A 23,782-nucleotide genomic window follows, 5' to 3' on the forward strand; every position below is an offset into this window, starting at 1 on the left:
CAAGGCCATTAAGTTCTTGTTAGCTGCATTTCAAGAACTTGTTCTCTTTGTTTATGGGAACATGCCAAGCCATTCTAAGCCATCATCCAGGCCCTAAAACTCCCATTTGACAACATTCCATACACCAGACAACAAACTCAGCAGCAAGATGGGACTGTCATTCAACACACTTTCAATTGCCTCCTCTGTTTTGTTTTGTTTTGGTACTGGGGATCGAACTCAGGACCTTGCATTTGTGAGGCAGGTGGCAGAACCACTAAGCTAAATCCCTGGCTTCCTTCTCTTCTTTATTCCACATTTAGAGCCTTTGCTGCAGTCCAGAGTAGATTATTCCCAGATGGTTCTCAAATTCCATAACTGCTCAAAGTGTCACTCCACTTAGCCACAAGTTGAAGCCAAAGACTGAATTCATTCTATTCAAGAACAATGACAACTCAAGAAAAAATGACAAAACATTTGTAACTGCAGTGTTGTTACTCTGATGGAAAAAAGTCTCTTCTGGTGCAGTGCATACAAAACACCTTTCAGTTAAATATGGGTATCATTTCAGATACTAATATGCAAAGAATATGTCCCAGGGTGTCCCATAATTCCTCCCCATGATACTGTCTTCGTGGATGACTTCTCCTTGGCCAGAGCCAAAGTATTTTTTCCTTTCTGAATTTTAAAAGTAATAACTTTGCTTTATTGTTCTGGAGTAGGACAGTTAAATTGAGAATGGGACAATCTTGTATAATTAAATGGCAGGGGCTGGGGATTTAGCTCAGTGGTTCCGGCACCTGCCTTGCAAGTGCAAGGACCTGAGTTCAATCCCCGGTACCCCCCCAAAAAAAAAAGGTAATGTCCTTTTTACATTCCATATTTTAGGCAGTGGAACATGTGTTTATGAACAAGTAGATGTTTTATAGCAACATTTTCAGCAGTTATATCAAATTTATCTTTACTGAACTGTTTAGATTAAGAAACATAATAATTTGGTGATCTTTAGCTTCTAATTGGAATTATCCAGTAATTGACTTTATCCAGATTAATGAACCTCAGCAAAGTTGCCTCAAAAACTTGAGAGAAAAGTAGTGACTTTACAAATAAAAGCCAAATCAGTTGTAGCAAACATCATGTAATTATCAGTACATCTGCATCCTTGTACACTGGCTTTGCTTTGGATCTTTTCAGATTCAGAGTAACTCAACATAACAAATTGGAAACCAATTTGTAGTATCAGATCCAGCTTTTGATAGCCAAAGAAGAAATCCTATAGTATTTTTGTCAAGTTTCTCAGCCAAGTTGAAAGAAAGTAACCCTCATGGATACTACCTTGTCCTTGTTACCATATCACAAGCATAGGGCCAAGACACAGCTCTATTAAGACAATTTGCTGGAGAAATCTTGTATAACTCATATTTGACATGCATATAGTATCAAAGAATTTCCAGGTGCCTTCATGCTGTGGATAAATGACCCCTAACCTTTTGTGGGGTCATTAACTATTTTAAATGTTGCACACTGAGGACTGTCTCCCCAGAATGTACACATAGAACAATTTTTCTGTAATTTCTAGAGGTTCCTGACTCCTGAAACCTACCCTAGACTTTACTAAACAAGTTCAGAAAGATCACCTTCCTGTCCTAACCACATCCCCCGTGTTCCTCACCTTCCCTTGTCCCAGATATAAACCCAGGAGTAGACTCCTGAACTGATTCCTGCCATTCAAGCCCACATGCAACCCACTCTGAAGGCCCATCGACTGTTACCTCCCAACTGTCTCAGTCTGTTTTGCCTGTAGACTACCTGCCACACCATTTCAGGCCAGGCTACCTCATAGCTTTCCTGGCACATGACAGGGGCTCTGTAAGTTTATTGAGTGAAAATATGCATACACAGGACCGAGAATAGGTTATAAGTAAGGTTAATTAAAGTCTTAAGCTTTTCCCTACAACACTGGTCTAAAAGTCCAAAACCAGAAACCTTGAGAAAAACAGCAAACATCCCAGTTAAATATTTCATTTAGAATGAGATAAACAGCATGTCCTCCAGATAAGAGAACTGAGTAGAAAAGCAGGAAATACTTTGTGTAGGTAGTTATTCTGCAAAAAGCACATTCAGTTACTTTTCTGGCTTGGATTTTGAAGGACAAAGTGGCAAAGAGTGGTACACATCTTACATTGGCTGCTTCTCAGCATCGGCCTCTTAGTGTCCTCCCAGAAAAGTGTGATTTAGGAAAGTGGCTTTTTAGTTTATTATTCATTCTTACAGCCTCACTTCCAACATCCTAGTTTATTTTCTAAAAACATCTACCACCGCAAACCCTAGTTTCACAGGCAAACAACCCAAAAGAAATTAACTGAAAAGTGCCCTTTGGGGTTAAAATGTTAACTTTAACTGCTCTGTATAGACCTGTGTATAGTGTATGTGAGATGAACCTGGGGTTAGATTGCTGTCTAGTGCAGAAATAGTTGTAATATACAGCTGTTAGAACAGCAGACTTCTGGCAAATCTGAACTTGGGTGCCATCCAGTGCTGAAACAGTGAAAATAACCATAGGCTGAAAGACTAGCAAACTGCTTAGAATTTCTGGAAAGTTAGGAACAAAGCTAGATTATGAAGACTGGAATAAATTCCTAACCCTTCAGTGCCCAGATGACATACACCAACAAGCATCAAGAGCTCTCATGAAATCATGACCTCACCTCATATTAAAAACAAAGTTTGCATCTGACCAGGCAATAGTAAGGATGGGAAAACTCTCAGAGAATTTAAAACAGGCTGTTTCAAAGAAACTTGATCTTGAAGAAAAAAAACCATTTCAATACTTTTTTTTTTTTTGGTACTGTGGATCGAACTCAGGACCTTGTGCTTGTGAGGCAGGCACGGTGCCACTGAGCTAAATCCCTGGCCCACATTTCAATACTCTCAACATAGTGGTGGCCAAACGTATGGCACACGTGTTATTTTGTTTTGTTTTAAACCAAAGGTGCTAATGTAGAGTTGTTTTTTCTAAACTAAAACCTCAGTATTTCAGTGTTGGCTCTTTGTGATAAATAAGTGAGTTTGGGTTGCAGTTTGGCACTCAGTCTCTAAAAGGTCCACCATCACTGCTATAACAGAATCTTAAGAAGATTGAAGCAATTCTAAACAAAAATTCTTGAACTGACACGTAACACTTAGTGAAATTAAAAACACATTACAAAGCATCAACAGCAGTATAGGTTAAACTGATAAAAAGTGAACTCAAGACAGGCTATTTGAATATATACCATTGGAAGAAGAAAAAGAAGGAAATAAAAGCTTACAGGCACTTTGGGACAATATTGAAAGTGCAAAAATTTTTTATGGATATTGGAGTTCAAGAAGGATTTACCAAAGGAATAGAAAGTTTATTTAAAAAAAAAAAATCACAGATGGTGCATGCCTATAATCCCAGCACTTGAGACTGAGGCAGGAGGATTGCCGTGGGCTTGAGGCCAGCCTGGACTACATAATGAGTTGGAGACCAGCCTGAACTACACAGGGAAACCCTGTCTCAAAAACCAAACAAAAAAAATCACAGAAAACTTTCCACCCAGAGAAGGAAACAGATCTAGGAAGTTAGTGGTCACCAGTCAAATGTAACTCAACCAAGTCTACCCCGAAACACAAGCTCTTAAACATGAAAGAAAAGAGAAAAAAGACATTCCTAAACAAAAGATACATATCCACCAGAACTTTTCTTAAAAAATACTAAAAAGTTCTTTAAGCTGAAAGAGACATTAATGTATAAGAAGAAAATATAGGAAGGTATAAAGCTCCCTAGTGAAAGTAATTACACAAATGTAGAATGTTTGATTATAGTATGTTGTATAAACTATATCTTTAGCATGAAAATTAAAAAAACAATTAGAATGACAATTAATGTTAAGAGATAATACACGCAAGTATAAATAAAGAGCAAAATAAAAGAAAAATAAAAAACAATTTTTGGAGGTAGAAAAGAGATCCGGGGGTAGAGGGGGAGTGGAGAGAAGAAAGCAAAGAATAAAGGATAAGATGTAATATATATACCAGTTCCCCACAATGAATGTATTCATTATGTATTGCAAACATGCACTAATCAGAAAGAAGAGATAAGCAATATGGAAAGATATGAGAGAATACCAAAAATTCAAAATGTGGGGAGGAATGGAGTGCAAGTAGAGTTTTCTTATTAATATATATTCTCATGCTCTTTTGTCTTTGTTCTTAACTTTATAATTATGTTAAGTTACTATAATTTCAAAATAGCTTGTTAAAAAGAAAGGAGATTTTTATAAGCCAATGGTAACTGCAGTGTAAACATCTATAATATATTAAAAATAAGGAAAGAGTCAAAGTACAGTGCTAGAACAAAGGAATCTATATGAGAAGAATAAAGAAAGGCACCTCAACAAAACTAAAAAACAAGTAACAGGGCCAGGGATTTAGCTCAGTGGTTCCACTGCCTGCCTCGCAAGCACAAAGACCCAAGTTCCATCCCCAATACAAAAAACAAAAACAACAAAAAAACAAGTAACAAAGTGGTAATGGTAAGATGCCCATCAATAACTGCCTTGAGTGTAAATATTAAATTTTCCTATTAAATGACATACAGTGGCCAAATTATTTTTTTAAAAAAAGACCCAACTGGCCCTGACCCCAGCAGCTTGGACCCACAGGCTCAGCCAAAGACCTGCCTGGAAAAGAGCTATTGCCATTACTCTTTAAACTCTTCAGTGAAATTGAAAGGGAAGCAATACTCCCAAATTCATTCCTGGAAGCAAGCATCACCTTAATCCCCAAAGCAGAGAAAGACCCAACTGAAAAAGAGAACTATAGGCCAATCTCACTAATGAACATAGATGCAAAAATCCTTAATAAGATACTGGCAAATAGAATGCAGAAGATCATCAAGAAGATCATACACCCTGATCAAGTGGGATTCATCCCAGGGATGCAGAGATTGTTCAATATATGCAAATGAATACATCTAATACACTATATTAGTAGTGCTGAGGACAAAAAGCATATGATCATCTCAATAGATGCAGAAAAAGCATTTGACAAAATCCAACATGCATTAATGATAAAACCCCTACAAAAAACTGGAATAGACGGTCTCTATCTCAATCAAAGATCTAAATATTAAAACAGAAACGCTGAACCGGCTGGAACAGAGGCTAGGTAGAACTCTTGAAGACATTGGTGTAGGAAAAGATTTTATGAACAAAACTTCACTTGCTTATGAACTAGCACAAACAATCAACAAGTGGGATCTCTTCTTACTAAAAAGGCTTCTGCACAGCAAGAGAAACCACCAGCAGTGTGAAGAGACAACCCACAATGTGGGAAAAAATCTTTACCTGCTCTTCCTCAGACAAAGGTCTACTATCTCGAATCTATAAAGAATTTAAAAAGATCAGACCTCCCAAATTTAAACACCCAATCCGAAAATGGGCACCTGAAATGAACAGACATTTCTCAGACAAAGAAGTAGAAATAGCAAATAAATACATGAAAAAAATGTTCAACATCACTGGTCATTCAAGAGATGCAAATGAAAACAATGCTGAGATTCCACCTCACTCCAGAAAGAATGGTTGCTATCGTGAAATCAACCAATAACAAATGCTGGCAGGGATGTGGGGAAAGAGGAACACTGCTCCACTGCTGGTGGGAGTGTAGACTGGTGCAAGCACTGTGGCAATCAGTATGGAGATACCTCAAAGAACTGGGACTGGAAGTCCCATTTGACCCCGCTATTCCACTGCTGGGGATCTTCCCCAAAGAATTAAAAGAATCATACCACAGTGATATATGTGCACCCATGTTCATAGCAGCACAGTTTGTGATAACTAAAACTTGGAAACAGCCCAAATGCCCAACAACTGGAGACTGGATAAAGAAAATGTGGCTTTTTTATAAAATGGAGTACTACTCAGCCATAAAAAATGAGAAATTAGAGACATTTATGGCTAAGTGGATGCACATTGAGGTGATACTCTAAAGTGAAATAAATAGGACACACATGTATAAATACCGAATAGTGTCTCTGGTGTGAGAAACTGAAAGTGTAAATAAGGACTAAATGTATAATAGGTAATGTGAAATAGGAAGAAAAGGGGCAAAGGGGAAGGAAGTGGGAGGGCTATAACAAATGCTGGCGGGGCTGTGGGAAAAGGGGAACACTGCTCTACAGCTGGGAGTGTAGACTGGTGCAACCACTGTAGAAATCTGTATGGAGATACCTCAAAGAACTAGGACTGGAAATCCCATTTGACCCAGCTATTCCCCTGCTGGGTATCTTCCCAAAAGAATTAAAAGAATCATACCACAGTGATATATGTGCACCCATGTTCATAGCAGCACAGTTTGTAATACCTAAAACATGAAAACAGCCTCACTGCCCATCAACAGGAGACTGGATAAAGAAAATGTGGGGTTTTTAAAAATAAAATGGAGTACTACTCAGCCATAAAGAATGACAAATTAGTGGCATTTATAAATAAATGGATGCACATTAAGGCGATACTCTTAAGTGAAATAAATTTGACACACATGTGTAAATGTTAAATAGTTTCTCTGGTATGAGAAACTGAAAGTGTAAATAAGGATCAAAATGTATAATAGATAATGTGAGGGGCCAGGGATTTAGCTCAGTGGTTCCACTGCCTGGCTCGCAAGCTCAAGGACCTGAGTGTGATCCCTGGTACCAAAAAAAAAGTACAATAGATAATGTGAAATAGGAAGAAAAGATGCAAAGGGGAAGGGGAAGGGGAAGTGAGAGGGGTAGGGGAAAGGAAAGAGGGGAATTGAATTAATATGAGAAAATGGAAACACAGTCTATGTAAATAGGGAGGGATGGAGCCCTTAAAGGGAGGGCAGGGGAATGGGAAAAAATAAGAATCAAGATATATTATGTATGGCCAGGGATTTAGCCCTGTGGTTCCGGCACCTGCCTTGCAAGCACAAGGTCCCTAGTTTGATCCTTGGTACCAAAAAAAAAAAAAAAAAAAAAAGAAGATATATTATGTAAAGGTACAAATCTCCAATGGTTAATGTCATTATATTGTATAACTAAAATTAATAATAAAAAAAGACCCAACTATATGTTACTTACAAGAAATTGACTTCCTCTGTAGGGACACACATGGACTGAAAGTGAAGAGACAGAATAAGATATTCCATACAAATGGAATCCAAAAGAATCCAGGATCAGCAATACTTAAAGTAGACTTTAAATCAAAAGCAATAAAAAGATACAAGGAAGGTCATTAAATAATATAAAGAGATGAGTTCAAGAGAAAATAAGAATTCTAAATATATACCCAATTTTGGAGCATCCAAATATATAAAACAAATATTAATAGACATAACAAGAAGGATAGACTCTAATACAATATTAGTTGGGGACTTTAACTTTTCATTTTAAGCAATGGACAGATCATCCAGATAGAAAATCAACAAAGGAACAATAGAGTTAAATAGTACCTATTACCAATGGATCTAACAGACCTCTGTAGAACAGTCCATCTAACAGCTTCCTAATATACATTCTTCTCACCAGCACATGGAACATTCTCTCTCTCTTTTTTTATTTTATTGGTACATTTTAGGTATACACTATAATGACATTCATCATTGGAAATTTGCACCTTTACATAATCTCTCTTGGTTCTTAATTTTTCCCCCTTCCCCTGCCCTCCCTTCATCCCCTCCATCCCTCCCTATTTTAATTCCATTCCCTTCTTTCCTTTCCCCAACCCCTTCCACTTCCCTTTCCCCTTTGCCCCTTTTCTTCCAATTTCACATTATCTATTATACCTTTTAGTCCTTATTTACACTTTCAGTTTCTCATACTAGAGAAACTATTTGGTATTTACACATGTGTGTCCTATTTATTTCACTTAAGAGTATTGCCTCAATGTGCATCCATTTAGCAATAAATGTCTCTAATTTCTCGTGTTTTATGGTTGAGTAGTACTCCATTTTATAAAAAAAAAAAAAACCCCACATTTTCTTTATCCAGTCTCCAGTTGATGGGCATTTGGGCTGTTTCCAAGTTTTAGCTATTACAAACTGTGCTACTATTAACATGGGTGCACATATGTCACTGTGGTATGATTCTTTTAATTCTTAGGGGAAGATAACCAGCAAGGGAATAACTGGGTCAAATGGGGCTTCCAGTCCTACTTCTTTGAAATATCTCCATGCTGATTTCCACAGTGGTTGCATCAATCAAAACTCCCACCAGCAGTGGAGCAGTGTTCCTCTTTCCCAACATCACCGCCAGCATTTGTTATTGGTTGATTTCTTGATAGCAGCCATTCTTTCTGGGGTGAGGTGAAATCTCAGGTGAAAATCTCATTTTCATTTGCATCTGTCAAATGACCAGTGATGTTGAAAATTTTTTCATATGTTTGTTTGTCTTTTCTACTTCTTTGTCTGAGAAATGTCTATTCATTTCAGATGCCCATTTTTGGATTGGGTCTTTAAATTTGGGAGGTCTGATTTTTTAAAGTTCTTTATAGATTCGAGATAGTAGACCTTTGTCTGAGAAACCACTGGTGAAAATTTTTTCCCATATTCTGGGTTGTCTCTTCACACTGCTGGTGGTTTCTCTTGCTGTGCAGAAGCTTTTTAGTAAGAAGAGATCCCATTTGTTGATTGTTTGTGCTAGTTCATGGGCAAGTGAGGTTTTGTTCATAAAATCTTTTCCTACACCAATGTCTTCAAGAGTTCTACCTAGCCTCTGTTCCAGCCGAATCAGCATTTCTGTTTTAATATTTAGATCTTTAATCCATTTCAATTTTAGTTTAGTGCATGGTGAAAGATATAGGTCTACTTTTAGTCTTTGGCAAGTTGAAACCCAATTTCTCCAGCACCATTTATTAAAGAGGCTATCTTTCCTCCAGCGAGGGTGTTTGGTTCCTTTGTCACAGATGAGGTGGCTGTGTCTGGAGTTGTTTCTGCATCTTCTAATCTGTTCCACTGGTCCTCAAATCTGTTTCTTTGCCAGTACCATGCTGTTTTTATCACAGTAGCTTTGGAGTATAGTTTCAAGTTGGGGATTGTGATACCCTCTGCCATGTCTCTGTTACCTAGAATTGCTTTTGCTATTCTGGGACTCTTCTTGTTCCAAATGAATTTTTGGATTGTTTTCTCAAGGTCCATGAAGTATGCTGCTGGGATTTCAACTGGGATGGCATTGAATCTACATAGCAGTTTTGGAAGTATGGCCATTTTCACTACGCTGATCCTTCCTTCCCAGGAGCAAGGGCTGTCTTTCCATTTTCTGATATGGTCTTCAATCTCTCTTTTCAAAGGGCTATAGTTTTCAGAGAAGAGATCTTTGATTTCTTTTGTTAGGTTGATTTCTAGGTATTTGTTTTTTGGATGCTATTGTGAAAGGAATTGTTTTCCCTTTTTCTCTCTCAGTGAGTCTGTTGTTTGTGTATAGGAAAGCTATTGATTTTTGTGTGTTGACCTTGTATCCAGCTACTTTACTGAATTTAGTTATTAAGTCTAGAAGAATTTTGGTGGAGTTCTTGGGGTCTTCTATATAAAGTATCATGTCTGCAAATAATGACAATTTGACTTCTTCATTTCCTATCTTTATTCCTTTTATTTTTTTCTCTTGTCTAATTGCTGTGGCTAATGTTTCCAAGACTATATTGAACAGCAGTGGTGATAATGGACATCCTTGTCTTGTTCCTGATTTGAGTGTGAAGGATTTCAGTTTTTGACCATTTAGTATGATACTGGCTATTGGTTTTTTTATAGATGGTTTTTATCAGATTGAGGTAGAGACCGTCTATTCCAATTTTGTGCAGGGTTTTTATCATAAATGCATGTTGGATTTTGTCAAATGCTTTTTCTGCATCTCTTGAGAGGATCATATGGTTTTTGTCCTTGGCTCTATTGATGTAGTGTATTACATTTATTGATTTGCCTATGTTGAACCATCCCTGAATCCCTGGGATAAATCCCACTTGGTCAGGTTGTATAATCTTCTCGATGATCTTCTTCATTGTATTTTCCAGTATCTTGTTAAGGATTTTTGCATCTATGTTCATGAGTGAGATTGGCCTATAGTTCTCTTTTTCAGTTGGGTCTTTCTCTGCTTTGGGGATCAAGGTGATGCTTGCTTCCAGGAATGAATTTGGGAGTATTGCTTCCCTTTCAATTTCACTGAAGAGTTTAAACAGTAGTGGGAGTAGTTCCTCTCTAAATGTCTTGTAGAATTCAGAAGTGAAGCCATCAGGACCTGGGCTTTTCTTAGTTGGTAAGTTTTTAATTACATTTTCCATTTCATTGATTAATATTGGGTTATTTAGGATTTTTAGGTCTTGTTCATTCAACTTTGGTAATTCATACTTATCTAGGAATCTGTCCACTTCTTCTGTGTTTTCCATATTTTTCCCCCATTAAGTTTATTGGTACATTTTAGGTATAAAATACAGTTACATTCATCATTGGGATCTTGTACCATTACATGAGTATCTTGGTTCTTATTTTTTTCCCAATTCCCCTGCCCACCCTTCCCTATTTGCAAAGACTTTGCTTCCATTTTTTTCCTTTTCTCATTTTTTCTTTTCCCTTTTCTCCTTTCCCCTCCCCCTCCCACTTCCCCTGCTCCTATAGACTTTTTCTTCCTATTACACAATATCAATTATACATTTTTCAAATTACAATATCAAGATCCAGGAGACATTACCACAGATTTTACAGGATTTAAAAGGATATAGAAAGCATATTTCAGAAATCTGTTTTGAAATAAATTTGACAACTTCTAAGAAGTACCTTGGAAGACAAATTAATGAAACTACTCTGGAGGAAATATAAAATTTGAATAGCACCTATTAAAGAAAGTATATTCCTAGCTTGAAAACCTACCTATATGACAACAGCAGGCTCATATACATTTTAACTGATAAATTATATCAAACATTTAAAGCAGAAAAAAAAGGTACACTTCTCCCCTCATTTTAGGAACTCAACATTGTGCTAATCCTAAAACTGGATAAAGATATTAGAAGAAAAAAGTATGAACATCTATAGAAATTTGTTTAACAAAACAAACTATTAGAAGTCAGATCTGGCGGTATGTAGAAAGTAGTTTTATTATAGGGATGGCAGTGTTGGTTCAGCATTAGAAGATCCACCCCCAAAAATCATCATTTTGACAGAGGAAAGGCAAAAGCCATATGATCCTGTCACTAGTTGGAGAAAAAGTATTGGACTAAATTCTACAGCTGTTCATGGTAAAAGCTATCAGGAGACTAGAAGTAGAACAGAACCTTCTCAGCCGATTAAAGACATGTACATATAGTACCAGCAAAAACACCTTATATGAATGGAGAAGATACAATGCTTTCTCCTTAAGGTGGGGAACAAGGGCAGATATGCCTACTCTTCATCTGTCCAGTAAACTTTGAAGCATAGGCCCCAACCAAAATAGTCTGGCAATAAAATGACACAATTAGGATAGGATTGGCAAGGTAGAAGCAAAATTTTTATATGTAAATGAAATGATCATCTACAGAGAAAATACTAAGAAACCTCCAGGAGCACCTACAACCTGTATTTGAATTTAGCAGGATTAGAAAACACAAGGTATATATAAAAATTCAGGTCTATGTATATTTGCTATAAATGAAGAATTGGATACTGAAATTTAAAAGTTCTGTAGGAGTACAAAGGACCTAGAAAAGTAAAAAGAAAAAAAAAGTGTTGGAAGACATTTAGTACCTAATTTTAAGACTTCCTCTAAAGCTACAGTAATCAAGGCAGTGTTGGTGTAAGGAAAGACATAGATCATTGGAATAAAACAAAGAATGTAGAAATAGAACCACACATATATGGTCCACTGAGTTCTAAAAGATTATTTAACATTAGCATTTTATGGAATATAAGCTCAATTCAAGAGCAAAGGAAAAGATAGTGTTTTCAGCAAATGGCACTAGAACACCTGGTATCTGTATATAAAAAATTAATCTCAACCGTTTATTTCCATACATAAAAATAACTTGAAAGGATCTACGAACCTAAATATGAATGTCTAAAACTATAAACCTTTAAGAAGAAATTATAAAGGAAAATGTTTATGAATTTAGGGTAGGCAAGAACTTCCTAGGATACAAAAAACATGATGTATAAAAGAAAAAAATTGATAAATGAGATTCCATCAAAATTTAGAACTTTAAATGACATCGTTAAAATGAAAAGTAGTCCTTAAACAGACCATATTTACAATGCATATAACCTATGACCAGAATATATAAAGAACTCTTACAGCTCATCAATACACAGCCCAATTAAAAAGTAGACACAAGAAGATGATAAATAGCCAGTACAGCACAAGGAAAGGTGTGCAACACTAGAATCAGAAAAATACTAATCAGTAAAATAACAAGATTGAATTATACACTCATTAGGGAGATGAAGTTAAAAGTTTTAATAAGCCTTGTCATGACTTTTTCTTTTCATTGGATTCTCCCCTGAGCTGGGAGAGGTGGAACAGTGGCTCAGAACCCATGCTTCTGGGCCAGGAACAGTGGGAAGGATGGTGGCCCAGAAGCCCCTTCCCACCTCTCCCAGCTCACTCTATCTGGCATCCATAGTAAGAGATGGTCTTTCCAAGCCTCACTCAATAATTTTTTACCCCAAATAGGATGGGTGGCCAGATACTGAGTGACCAAGAGATTTTTGAGGTACAAACACACGCACACACACACCTCCCCCATTTCTTTATCTTCAGTTAGGGTGTTTATTCGTGTCTACACATCTAAATGTAACACCACACAGATCCACATAATGCTTACTGGCTGCTTGGATAACACCGGTGTTCATTTTTCTCTTGCTCTCCTCCCTGGCCCGCCTTCACACCCCCCCCCCCATTAAGTTTATTGGTACATTTTAGGTATAAAATACAGTGACATTCATCATTGGGATCTTGTACCATTACATGAGTATCTTGCTTCTTATTTATTTTCCCCTTCCCCTGCCCTCCCTTCACCCCCTCCACCCTTCCATATTTGCAAGACTTTGTTTCCATTTTTTTCTTTTCTCATATTTTTTCTTTTCCTTTCTTTCCTTTCCCCTACCCCTCCCACTTCCCCTGCTCCTTTAGACCTTTTCCTCCTATTACACAATATCAATTATACACTTCTTTTAAATTCATAGATCAATTCCAAAGGGAGAGTGAGGGTCCTTTACAGGCTCACGAGGAGATGGTGCCCTCTGGTGGATGATGATGAAGATTACACCCTCATTTCCAAATGCTATCCTTACTTGGAGTTTTCGTTTTCCCCCAGATTTATCTTGAGTTGATTTTATGTACTTTGCAAAATGATCAGGATTACCACCACATTGCCGATATCTATTATTACAGGAGGAGGAAAGAAAAACACATCATCCAAACAGCAGGCTCACCTCTTCTACCATTGTATCAGATTTTAGCTCTAATTCTGTGTAGCTTCCTCCCACTATTTAGTATTTCACCCAGAAGATATGTGCTGTAACATATAAAAACACTTGAAGGTGTTAATTTTCTAAAAGAGATGCAGTATTTAATGGAACTTCATAAGTAGCTCAAATGGTCACAGCACTTTTGAGGCAGGAGGATTGCAACTTCAAGCCCAGCCTTGGCAATTTAGTGACTTAGTGAGGCCCTCTCCAAAATTTTTTTTTAAAGTTTGGGGATGTAGCTCAGTGCAAAGACCCTGGATTCAATCCCCAGTAACACACACACACACACACACACACACACACACACTTAAAATGGCACACATCTCAGGAAAAACAAGTGGCTTTGATATCTCTTACTTTCAGAGATAATTTGCAGAAAAATAATGTCTTGAAATATTCATGTTTGGACCTTAGCTTTCAACCCTTATATATGACTTTTCTTCTACTTAGTCAAAGATATTGCCTCATAATGAGAATGAATTGTGATACCAACAAAAAAGCCATTTTTATATTTAAGAAAAATCCAAAATATACTCTTGAAATAAAAAAGGGAAAATCGAGTGAAGTAGAAAACAGTTTTCCCAGATCAATAGGAAAGAAGACAGAGGAAAAGCAGATTCCCTACTATGCCAAAGTCAAGGCTCTAAAGGAAGTTCCACTGGGCTAAGGAAAGAGAAACTACAAGGCTGGACCAAGGCCAGAAATAATATCCAAGGTATGGAAGAGAAACAGGGATAGGATCCACAGGCGTAACTAGGAAACAGGCAGAGCTTACAGGGAACACTGTGGAGCTCCACCAGTCTGGTCCCCAAAACCAAGGGGTACAAGGAGGCTGAGCTTATTTTACTTCCTTACAAGGGACCCCTGTCCATCTCCAGTCTGATGATCCAACTGGCGCAGGTGTGAGCTGTCCCTAGAAGCTGATCACATGTTGGATGAAGCTCATGATAAGACTTGGTTGAGCCCCCATAAATGACTGTGGGAAACATCTCCCCTCTCTGCAAAACTCAGAAAGCTCATACCACCCCTTCCCCCAAACCAGAAGGCAAAGGTCCTTGACAATCAGAAAAGTACCTTAATTTTTTTTCAGTACAGGGGCTTGAACCTGTTCTCTTTTTTTTCTTATTTTTTATCTTGAGACAGGGTCTCACAAAGTCATTCCAACTTGTGATCCTTCTGCCTCAGTTTCCTAGAGTACCAGGATTACAGGTGTATACCGCCATGCTCAGCTCTGAAATTTGAGCAAGAAAATTAGAAAGGAAAAACAGGTCAAGAACCAAAGAGTACATCTAGTTCTCCCAAGTACTAGAAGAAAAAAGGAAACAAGAAGGATGATGACCTTCTAGAATCCCTGCCCTAGCCCCTCTGTATCCTAACTAGATGTTTTATTGTAAAACAAGAGAGAAAACTTTGATAGATTATTCCTACCCTAGGGTCCCTAATAATTTGATCCTACTCAGATTTCCACCCCTTGACACCCAGCTATATTGTGACAAAGAAAAACATCTGGCTACCATAAGCCACTTTCTTTGCCCTTTTGAGTTTTACTCACTGATAAAGGATAGTTATGAAGATTAAAAAGGAAAGTATGCAGAATAAATAAGCCATCACACTTTATCATACATGAGAACCAGAAAAGAGTGGGTTCAGGCAAGTCTACTACGTGGAATTCAATTCTGAACCATGAAGCTCAATGGGCTGCATGCCTGGGAGGAGAACCTGCATTCAGGAAAGCCCTGGAAGCCCTCCCTATGTGAGGGGTCACTCTATTCTACTAGATCCTGCAGAAGAAGAAACTGTCTCCAAAGCTCTGACTTCGCATTTGATAGATCACAGAGTGATCAAAGGAGAAAACTCGAGAACAGTCCCTTGAGTGCTTCAAAGTCAAAATAACTCTGATTTCCTATGAGTACTGAAGAGACCTAGAACCAGAATGGATAAGGAGCTGGATCCTATGATGGGTACATTATCACCATGTACTAAACATGATGAGCAGCACGTATTCTATGTGGTGGAGTGAGGGATAGTTATAAAAAGGCCCAGAGGCAGGATGGGGGAATTGATTTTAATATTCTCCTGGGAGGGGAGTGACAAATAGAGAGAGAGCCACAGGATAAGGAGATGCTGTGGCTGGAGTTGAGGACAGGAAATGCTGGGAGGGAAGCACTTGGAGAGCTGAGAGTGAAGGTCATAGTTGCTTGTCATTCTTCGTTTTCTGCCTTTCCTCACCACACCAGTCAGCAAACAAGACTGAGAGAAGCCAGAAGGGAGAGGGGCTATGCCCCTCCCAGCAGAGTCTGCTGTCACAGGGTAGGACCTCAGAAGGCAGCATGCCTGATCCCTCTCTGGCCACTCACCTCCCATGGCTTCTCATCCAGATGTCCTGGAGTATACAAAAAACAGGGAACAACTTGGATACATCCTGGTTCCGGCATTAACAAAAATGTAGCGATACCACACAAAAGAGAAGCTGTAGATCCAGATCATCAAAATAGCACTGAAAAACACATGCCAACAGAAGAAAGTGGTGGTGAACTCTATGTCATTTTTGTCATCATCCATCCATTTATAGCCAGAGATGGGTTTGTATAGCATAAAGCCTATTTGCATTAGCCAAGAACCTGTGACCATATAAAAAAAGGCCTTCATCATCCAAATTAGTGGCTCATTGGGAGCCCACAGCTCTGCAATCACCGCCAGGGTCAGCAGGAATATGGCCTGAGTGAGCAGCATATGAGACTGCAGCTCCACTCCTTCTGTGTCCTGCATGTGAGACACCATCAGGGGCAGATATATAAACGTGCCCAGAGCTTGGGCACCTTGCTCCAGAGCTGCACACCTCTGAGACAGCAGGTTCTGGCTCACCATGTCTAAACATCCATTCAGAAAGAAAGACATATAGAGAGTAAGATGCTGCCATTGTTTGTGGTACATAAAGTTTCTCTGGTGATATATCTTGCTGATAAGTACTAACTGTCCAGGAATGTTATAGAACTCTTGAGCTACTAAAATGCAGGCGTTCAATATCTTCAGTAAGCCAACACAGTGTATTTGCTGTAGCCATGCCCATCTTCCTTTGTTCCAAGGATGGCATGGTGGATATTGGACAACGGAGTTGCATATCAAAGCCCTAGAGACTAGTCGTGCATTATAAAGTCCACAGAAGAAAAAACACAGCCCTGGGTACAGATGACCTTCAAAGCCTCCCATGGAGCTGAAGGTAGACGAAATCACAGGCAGAAGCAAAAAGTTCAGGAACGGCCACTCAGGCTCTAGAGCGTGGAGAAAGCCTCCTGCAGCTTACGTATATCCTCCACCCAGCCTACTGCATCCGCATATGGGAGTAAAATGGTTTTGGAAGAAGCCCAAACTTATGGTGGGGTGGGTGTCATGGTTTCCGTTCTAGTCTTCTGCTCTGCTTCATCATAACCAGCTAACCATTGACAATAAAATAAGCATACCATTCTCAGATCCTATGCTATAGGGCCCCCTTGTCTCTCTACCCACTCTCAACCCTTCTTTCCTTCCTGTCTTTGTCTGTTCAGACTACAAAATACCCTAAATAATGCCAGTAACAAAATACCACAAATTAGTGGCTAATGAACAGTAGAATTTCTCATCTTTCTGGAAGCTGGAAGTCTAACATCAAGATGCCAGCAATTCCATGTCTGGTGAGGGCTTGCTTTCTCATACATGGCATTTTTTCACTGTTCTCACCTCCTGATATCATCAATTTTGGAGTGAGGATTCCAACACAAGAATTTTGGGGAATACAAACTTCTGATTGTGACAGCTCCAAACTCACAAAACACAAGGAAGTGAAAAGCATGAAGGGATACAGTGTAGGGTATGTCCCTTAAGACTCCTTACACATAACCTTATACAAGCGCCAGATACAAATGCAGTCCTCTAACTAGGTAGAGATCATCTTAAGGGCCCCAAGTAAACAAATGGAGTCCATAATGATCCTGATGTGGCCTGAGAGTTGCCAGAAAAGTTTTCACTCCTAAGAAATCTCTTCTGATCATCAAAAAAAACTGGGATGCCACCATGTGAGATTCCTTCCTTTGGGCTGACGCAGAGCTTTTCCAAATAAAAACCCAGGTGAATAGGATCTACCCAGAAGTATTGATTTGGTAGTGTTTTGTAGCAAGTGTTTCAACAAATACCTCCAGGTAATTCTTATGCAGGTAATGTGTCCTATGTGTGAGACACCATTGGAATACCTAAAATTTCAAATGTGCTGGGCCAGGGATTTAGCTCAGTGGCACACTGCCTGCCTTGCAAGCTCGAGGTCCTGAGTTTGATCCCTGGTACAGCAAAAAAAAAAAAAAAAGAAAAAAAGCACATGTGCTGGTGAGAAAGAGTGCACATTAAGCTAGTAACTTAGTGTGAATTTGCCATCAAATATTTAGCCTCAGGAAATACAAATTTATTTAGGATTGAATGGTCATATTACCTTTATGACAGCCAACCAAATACAAGGGATATTTCAAATTTTGTTCCACGTGAAACATGTAGATTTGCATTTTGGTTTATTTGTTGGTAAATTAACTTTTGTTGTTACTATGAGTGAATCTTCTTTTTTTTTACAATTATTATTGATATAAGAAACTATAATTTTTGTGTTGATCATACTAATTGGCTACACTAATATTATTCTAGATTTTAAATAATATTATCCATGAAGAAAAATTATCTCCTTTTAGATATGTTTGTGTTTCTTTTGTACCTTCTATATGATTCCATATATAAAGTTCAAAAACACACAAAACTAAACACGAAAAGTATGTGAAACTATAATCAAAATTCAGGAAAATATTCACCTTGAAGAAGGGAAGAATAAGAGACTTGAGAGGGACAAAAAGAACGTTGAAAAGAATGACAATGTTTTTCTGTTCTTAGAGTTAGTGGTGAACACAAGAGTGTTGACTACATCAAAATTATATGGTTTATATATATTCTATAAATGCTATTTCATATTTACCCAATACTAAAAATTTTTAAAGAAATAAGGAAACTAAGTAGCACTATGTAGGTGAGAGAGACTGGATAGTTAACGAATCTACGAGGTGAAAAGGCGAGAGACAACTAACGGAGCGCCCTCAGATACCAAGATGAGTTTTTTTCTCTTAGCGTATGAGTCATTCTACAACAGGCATTTCTTCCCAGTCATATAATGAGCTGTTGTACAGAAGTGCTTCTCATTTTTAAATGTTTTTTCTTTTTTAAAAATTTTATTGTATTGGTTCTCCAGTTTTTTATTGATAAACATGTTATTCTAGTTGGGTTTTTTGTATGTTCTTAATGAACTGTGGTAAGTAATTTTCTCCTTAGGGTAGATAGCCATAGATGGGTCATAGATTATGTTAGTCAGTTTTCATTACTATAAAAAATACCTGAAAGGGCTGGGGATTTAGCTCAGTGGTTCCACCGCCTGCCTCACAAGCGCAAAGTCCCGAGTTCGATCCCCAGTACCAAAAATTAAAAAATTTAAAATACCTGAGATAAACAACTTGTAAACAGAAAAGGTCTATTCTGACTCACAATTTTGGAGTTTCTAGTACATGATCAGGTGGACCCATGGCTTTTTGGTCTCTGTGGAAGATTGAGAGGCAGCACATCATGGCAGTAGCACAGGTCAGGCAAAACCCCTTATTTCATGACCAAGAAGAGTAAGAAAGAGAGAGGGGAAGAGATCAAAATTCTCAGTCCCTTGGAGGGCAACTCCACAGTGATCTAAGACCTTTCATTGGACCTCACCTCTTAAAGTTTTCACCACCTTCCAGTAGTACCCTAATGAGGACAAGCGGGGCTTTGGGAAGTATTCCAAATCCAAACTATAGCATAGACTATTCCCTTTTATGTTTTAACACATGGTGGCAAATCTTCCCTCACAGTGATGATGGTATTAATTTTCACTCACACTCACAACCCTTAAATGAACAGGTTCTCTGGATTGTCTTTCCCAAATGAACTTTCCAGTTGGTTCCTTCTACTTTACCCCCACCTACTTTCCTTGTCCAGGCATCACCAACTCTGCACTACTGAGACATCTCTCAACAAGGTTCCAGCCTCCTCTGTTCCTGTCCACATTTCATCCAGGAGAGCTCTGAGAAGAGCGAGCTAATTGTGCCACTGGCTAATTTAAATTCTCCAGCAGCATCTCATTGCTTCACAGGTAAGATCCATGCCCTTAGAATAAGCTTCAAGGACCCTCATCCTTTGGCCTGGTCTCATTTCCAGTTCACCCTGGAATGGTCTTCCTGTCCCCTACCTATTGTTTATCTGGGAAATTCCTCTTCATTTCTCCTTTAAGGGTCAGCTCAAGCACTGACTTCTCCTAGCATCACAGGATACTTCTCCGGGCAAACTGTATGTATCTATCATTATGCTAGTCACACAGTTTCATAACTATTTACCAAAATGTCTTTAAAGTCAGGAATTGTGTCTTATGGTCTTTGGGTTTTTTCTTTTCTTTTCTTTTTTTTTTGACTCTAGCTCATGCCTGAAAATGCTCACTGAATGTTTGAAGGATGAAGTTAATGTTTCTGCCATAAAATACCTTATACTCTAATTATGAGGCAAAATAGATAGGTACCAGTGATGCCAGTTCACTAATGCTAAGTGCAAAGTGACAAATGAGTGAAATAAAAGAGAGATCGCCTTAACTGTGAAAGTCAAGGCAAGTCTAATCATTGTCAATTAGTAGCTAGAGGAACTATAGCATCTGAGTTCCAGTCTTATCTCTGAATCTTCTGTCTTCGCGCCCAGAGATGTGGAATGAAAGGACAAGGATGACTTGGCATAATTCTCAGAGACACAGTCATCCTTGCATAACCCAGTGTTTCTCAACTTTTTTTGTTTCATTTTTGCCTCCCCTAAGGCAATTTATTTAGCATGTTCTTATCATCTTCTCCCTATGAAAATTTAGTATCACTCTATTTACCCATATGTATCAGAAGCAAAGAGTTCTACCTATTGATCTAGATGTACCACTGACACTTGAGATGGGAAAGGAGCAAGTACCCAACTCACTAAATGACATTCATGGCCTACATGTCTGCCTTCTGCTGAAGTGGCCCTCCTGGTAGCCCTGTGGGCACCTGACCACTCTCTTGCTCAGCCTCAGGGATAGACCCTAATGGGCACAATCCTGACAGTAAAATATGAACAATTCTACTTGTCAGAATCGTCCTGGAGAAACTTTTTTAAAAATACAAATTACAAGTTTCATCTCACAGTCTCTTTTACATGAATTTTTTTTTTTTTGGTACTGGGGATCGAACTTGGATCCTTGCGCTTGCGCAGCAGGTGGCGAAACCACTGAGCTAAATCCCTGCCCCTTTCACCGTCTCTTTTGAGTCATACCTTCTTCCCAACACTGGTGATTTGATTCCAATATAGGCTGTTCTTCACCTGAGGCTTGGAAACCATGGCACTAGATTAGAAACCACCACCTGGGCATTAAGCCACATCCCGATGCCATCTTCCTTTCCTTACCAACCCACAGATTCACCCAAGAGTGTGGACAACATCTTCAAAAAGAGAAGACCCAGAAATGTTGACTAAGAGAGCTTGGCACACTGGAGAGGAAGGCAGGAGAGGGAGGAGGCTCAGGGAGACATAGGAGGGGATAGAAAGAGATGGTGAGAAAGAGAAAACCATGGAGAATTCAGAAGGAACCCAAAGAGGATGAAAGCAGCCCAGACTCCAAGGTAAAAGCAGGAAGGGGAACAGAAGGAACAAGGGGCTGCACTTTCTCTTTAAAGGATGAGGGCTAAGTAAAAAGTGCTCCTGGTCCAGCCTCAGAGACAGTATCAGTTAGCAAGTAAGAAAAGGAGGGATATGCTCTGTGTTTGAGATCTAATATGACTGTGTGCTAGGTGGATGTTTTAAGATAAATCATTTATCTTCTGTAAGACTAATTTCCTCATATGTAAATCTGGAATTATGAGCATTCCATAAAATACTACATTTTAAAGTAAGTTATAAATATAAATACTGTTATATTAAGTTAAATATATTTTAAATAAATACACCAATGAAGTAATACCCTAATTTATTAATCTTAGGGTTGGATGTGACACTCATTTCTTTGAAATCCCCTTGTTTTCAAATGAAGAATCTGAAGCTCACAGAACATTCCATGGTTGCTGAGCTAGTTAGTAACAAAGTATATACTGAGACATTCTCACAAGCCAGCTGGCAGCAAGAAATACATGAACATCCCCTGCTTGGCCAGGGTAAAAATGTAAGTGCACCGAGATTGTCCCGACATCCTCCGTCCCAGCGAGCCCCAGTTCCTCAGGCTCTGAAGTCACAGAGGAGTCCAGCCCTTAGGCAGCCCCATGTGCTGGGCTTTGATATTTTGATTTTCTGTGCCACCCTATCTTCCCCTCAGAGGTCCTTTCAAGAGAAGAAGCCAGAACTTAGGGACAAGGAAACATGCTTGCCCACCAAAACACATGCACTGAAAGCCCACTGCATGGCGTGCATGACTGTAATCCCAGCAGTGGAGAGGCTGAGGCAGGAGAGTTGTGAGTTCAAGGCCAGCCTGAACTACAAAAGGAAACACTGTCTCAAAACAACAAAGCCCACTGAAGTTATCTCAAGGGTAGAACACAATCAGAAAAGCTATAAGCGACTCCATTATTTTGAAGGCTGAAGGGGAGAGCTGGTCAATATAGAGTCCAGAAACACAGATAATAAAAAGGGAAAATTTACCGGACTTTATCTAGAGTTGCCCAAGGAGAAAGACTACAGCACTTGGGAGAAAGTAAGTACCCTATCACAGAAATGAAATCTTTCTGAGAAGGGACAATTTGTCCAGCTGTTCCTTTACCTGCTGTATTTTTCCCATGAAGTCATCCACTTGTCCATATTCTGTGTCAGTGTTCAGTAGGAGACAGTAATTATGTTATTCCTAGTGTCAAGAGACAACAAACTTAAAGATACAGCAAAGTTAAAGTTACAACAAACTTAAAGATCTTATTTTACTTGTGATTCTAGAATCAGGTAACATTTCATTCTATAGAATAGAATGAGGGTTCCATGAGCTGATCAGAAGGGTGTGGCTTGATAGAAAAGGTATGAAGATAACAGAAAAAGAGAACAAAAAGGGGATTAGTCATTTTAAAGTTATTTTCCTTATAAACATTAAAGCAGAAGTGGCTTCTTTATCATATCAACTAAAACTAGCCTGTTTAGGGATTTGGCTATATTCTCTTGCTCCTGATTTTTTTGAAGATCGGATAATGAATAAGTTTCAGCTTAGTAGGTATAGAATTTTGGTGTGAGTGATCTAATTTGGTTTAGTCTGCTGGGCTTAGTGCAGGAACTCAGTCCAAGCCAATGGCTTCCTACAAATTTTATTTAACTCCAGCAGCCCTGATCCCAGGGTATGAAGAAGACAAAGATATGGATGGGCCTGTATGGTGATCAGGTGGGTGGGAGACAAGGATTCTCCCAAGCAGGCATGAATACTTCAGCCGCTGGAAAGATGCATCCTTTATATTAATAAATAAATTTTCCTTCTGGTTTATATTCCAGTGTTCAGTCCTTTGGAATCTCAATAGACCAATACAGTTGAGTTTCTGGATCTGTAGAGCTGCCATCTTGGTTCTTCTTGGGATTTATCTGTGCCCTGTAAGCCCACCCCATTTTCTGCCATCTCAGCTACAAGAGTATTCTAATATTGCCCAAGTCACATATCCCAAGAAACTTAACCCACTCCATCACAGTTTAGAAAATGTGTTTTAGCTACTCATAATCAGCCAGACACTGTGCTAAAAGCTGGTATTACAAAGATAAAAGACATGATGCCCATGCTTAAGGAACTCAAAAGCAGTACCTTGCCAATTAAAGTGGTCCCTAAGCCACCACTGTCAGTAGCACCTGGGAATGTGTAAGAAATTTAGAATCACAAATCTATCCAATCCGAATCTATATTTTACCAAGATCCCCAGCTCATTCATATGCATACAAGTTTGACAAGAACTGCTCTAGAAAAAAAGACTCAACTAAAGCCATCTTAAATTAAATTTGATGATAGTGGTATAAATAAAGTCCATGGGAACATAGAAGAGAGTGTGGTTATTTCTGATGAGAAATGGCAGGGTAATCCTTAAAAAGCTGTAGACATTTACATTGAAATTTAAATTGAACAGGCCAAAAGCTTGGGGAATAGGGAGTAGATGCTGGTGGGAGCATTCCAGTTGGGGGTAGGGAGTAGGCCAGACAGACAGACCAGAACAAAGGTCCTTCTTTCAAGAGCTCCCAAAGCTCATCCTGGGATGAGCGGTCCTACCCAAATGTAAGTGCC

General features: G+C 38.7%; 1 protein-coding gene across 10 annotated transcripts in view; it reads right to left on the bottom strand.

Moving 5' to 3' along the window:
• Positions 1 to 13,039: 13,039 nt before the first annotated feature.
• LOC101724563 (transmembrane epididymal protein 1A) overlaps positions 13,040 to 23,782 on the bottom strand; it is a 35,855-nt gene continuing 25,112 nt past the window's right edge. Inside the window, exons 3-5 of one of the 10 annotated variants that reach the window (XR_002397817.2) lie at positions 22,304 to 22,384; positions 15,816 to 15,955; positions 13,397 to 15,708 (exon numbers count right to left, since the gene is read on the bottom strand). Coding sequence is in view for 2 of the 10 variants with exons in the window: in XM_004853569.3 (XP_004853626.1) it covers positions 15,829 to 16,668 (840 nt within the window). In the remaining 8 variants the exon portion in view is untranslated. Of the gene's footprint in view, positions 13,370 to 13,396; positions 18,920 to 22,303; positions 22,385 to 23,782 lie in introns of those variants that run through there. The other 9 variants (XR_002397821.2, XR_002397823.2, XM_004853569.3 and 6 more) reach the window with 9 other exon arrangements.

This window comes from Heterocephalus glaber, unplaced genomic scaffold (assembly GCF_053883595.1).
Source record: "Heterocephalus glaber isolate CG9 unplaced genomic scaffold, H.glaber_assembly_v1.0 deba00001600, whole genome shotgun sequence".
NCBI lineage: Eukaryota > Metazoa > Chordata > Mammalia > Rodentia > Bathyergidae > Heterocephalus > Heterocephalus glaber.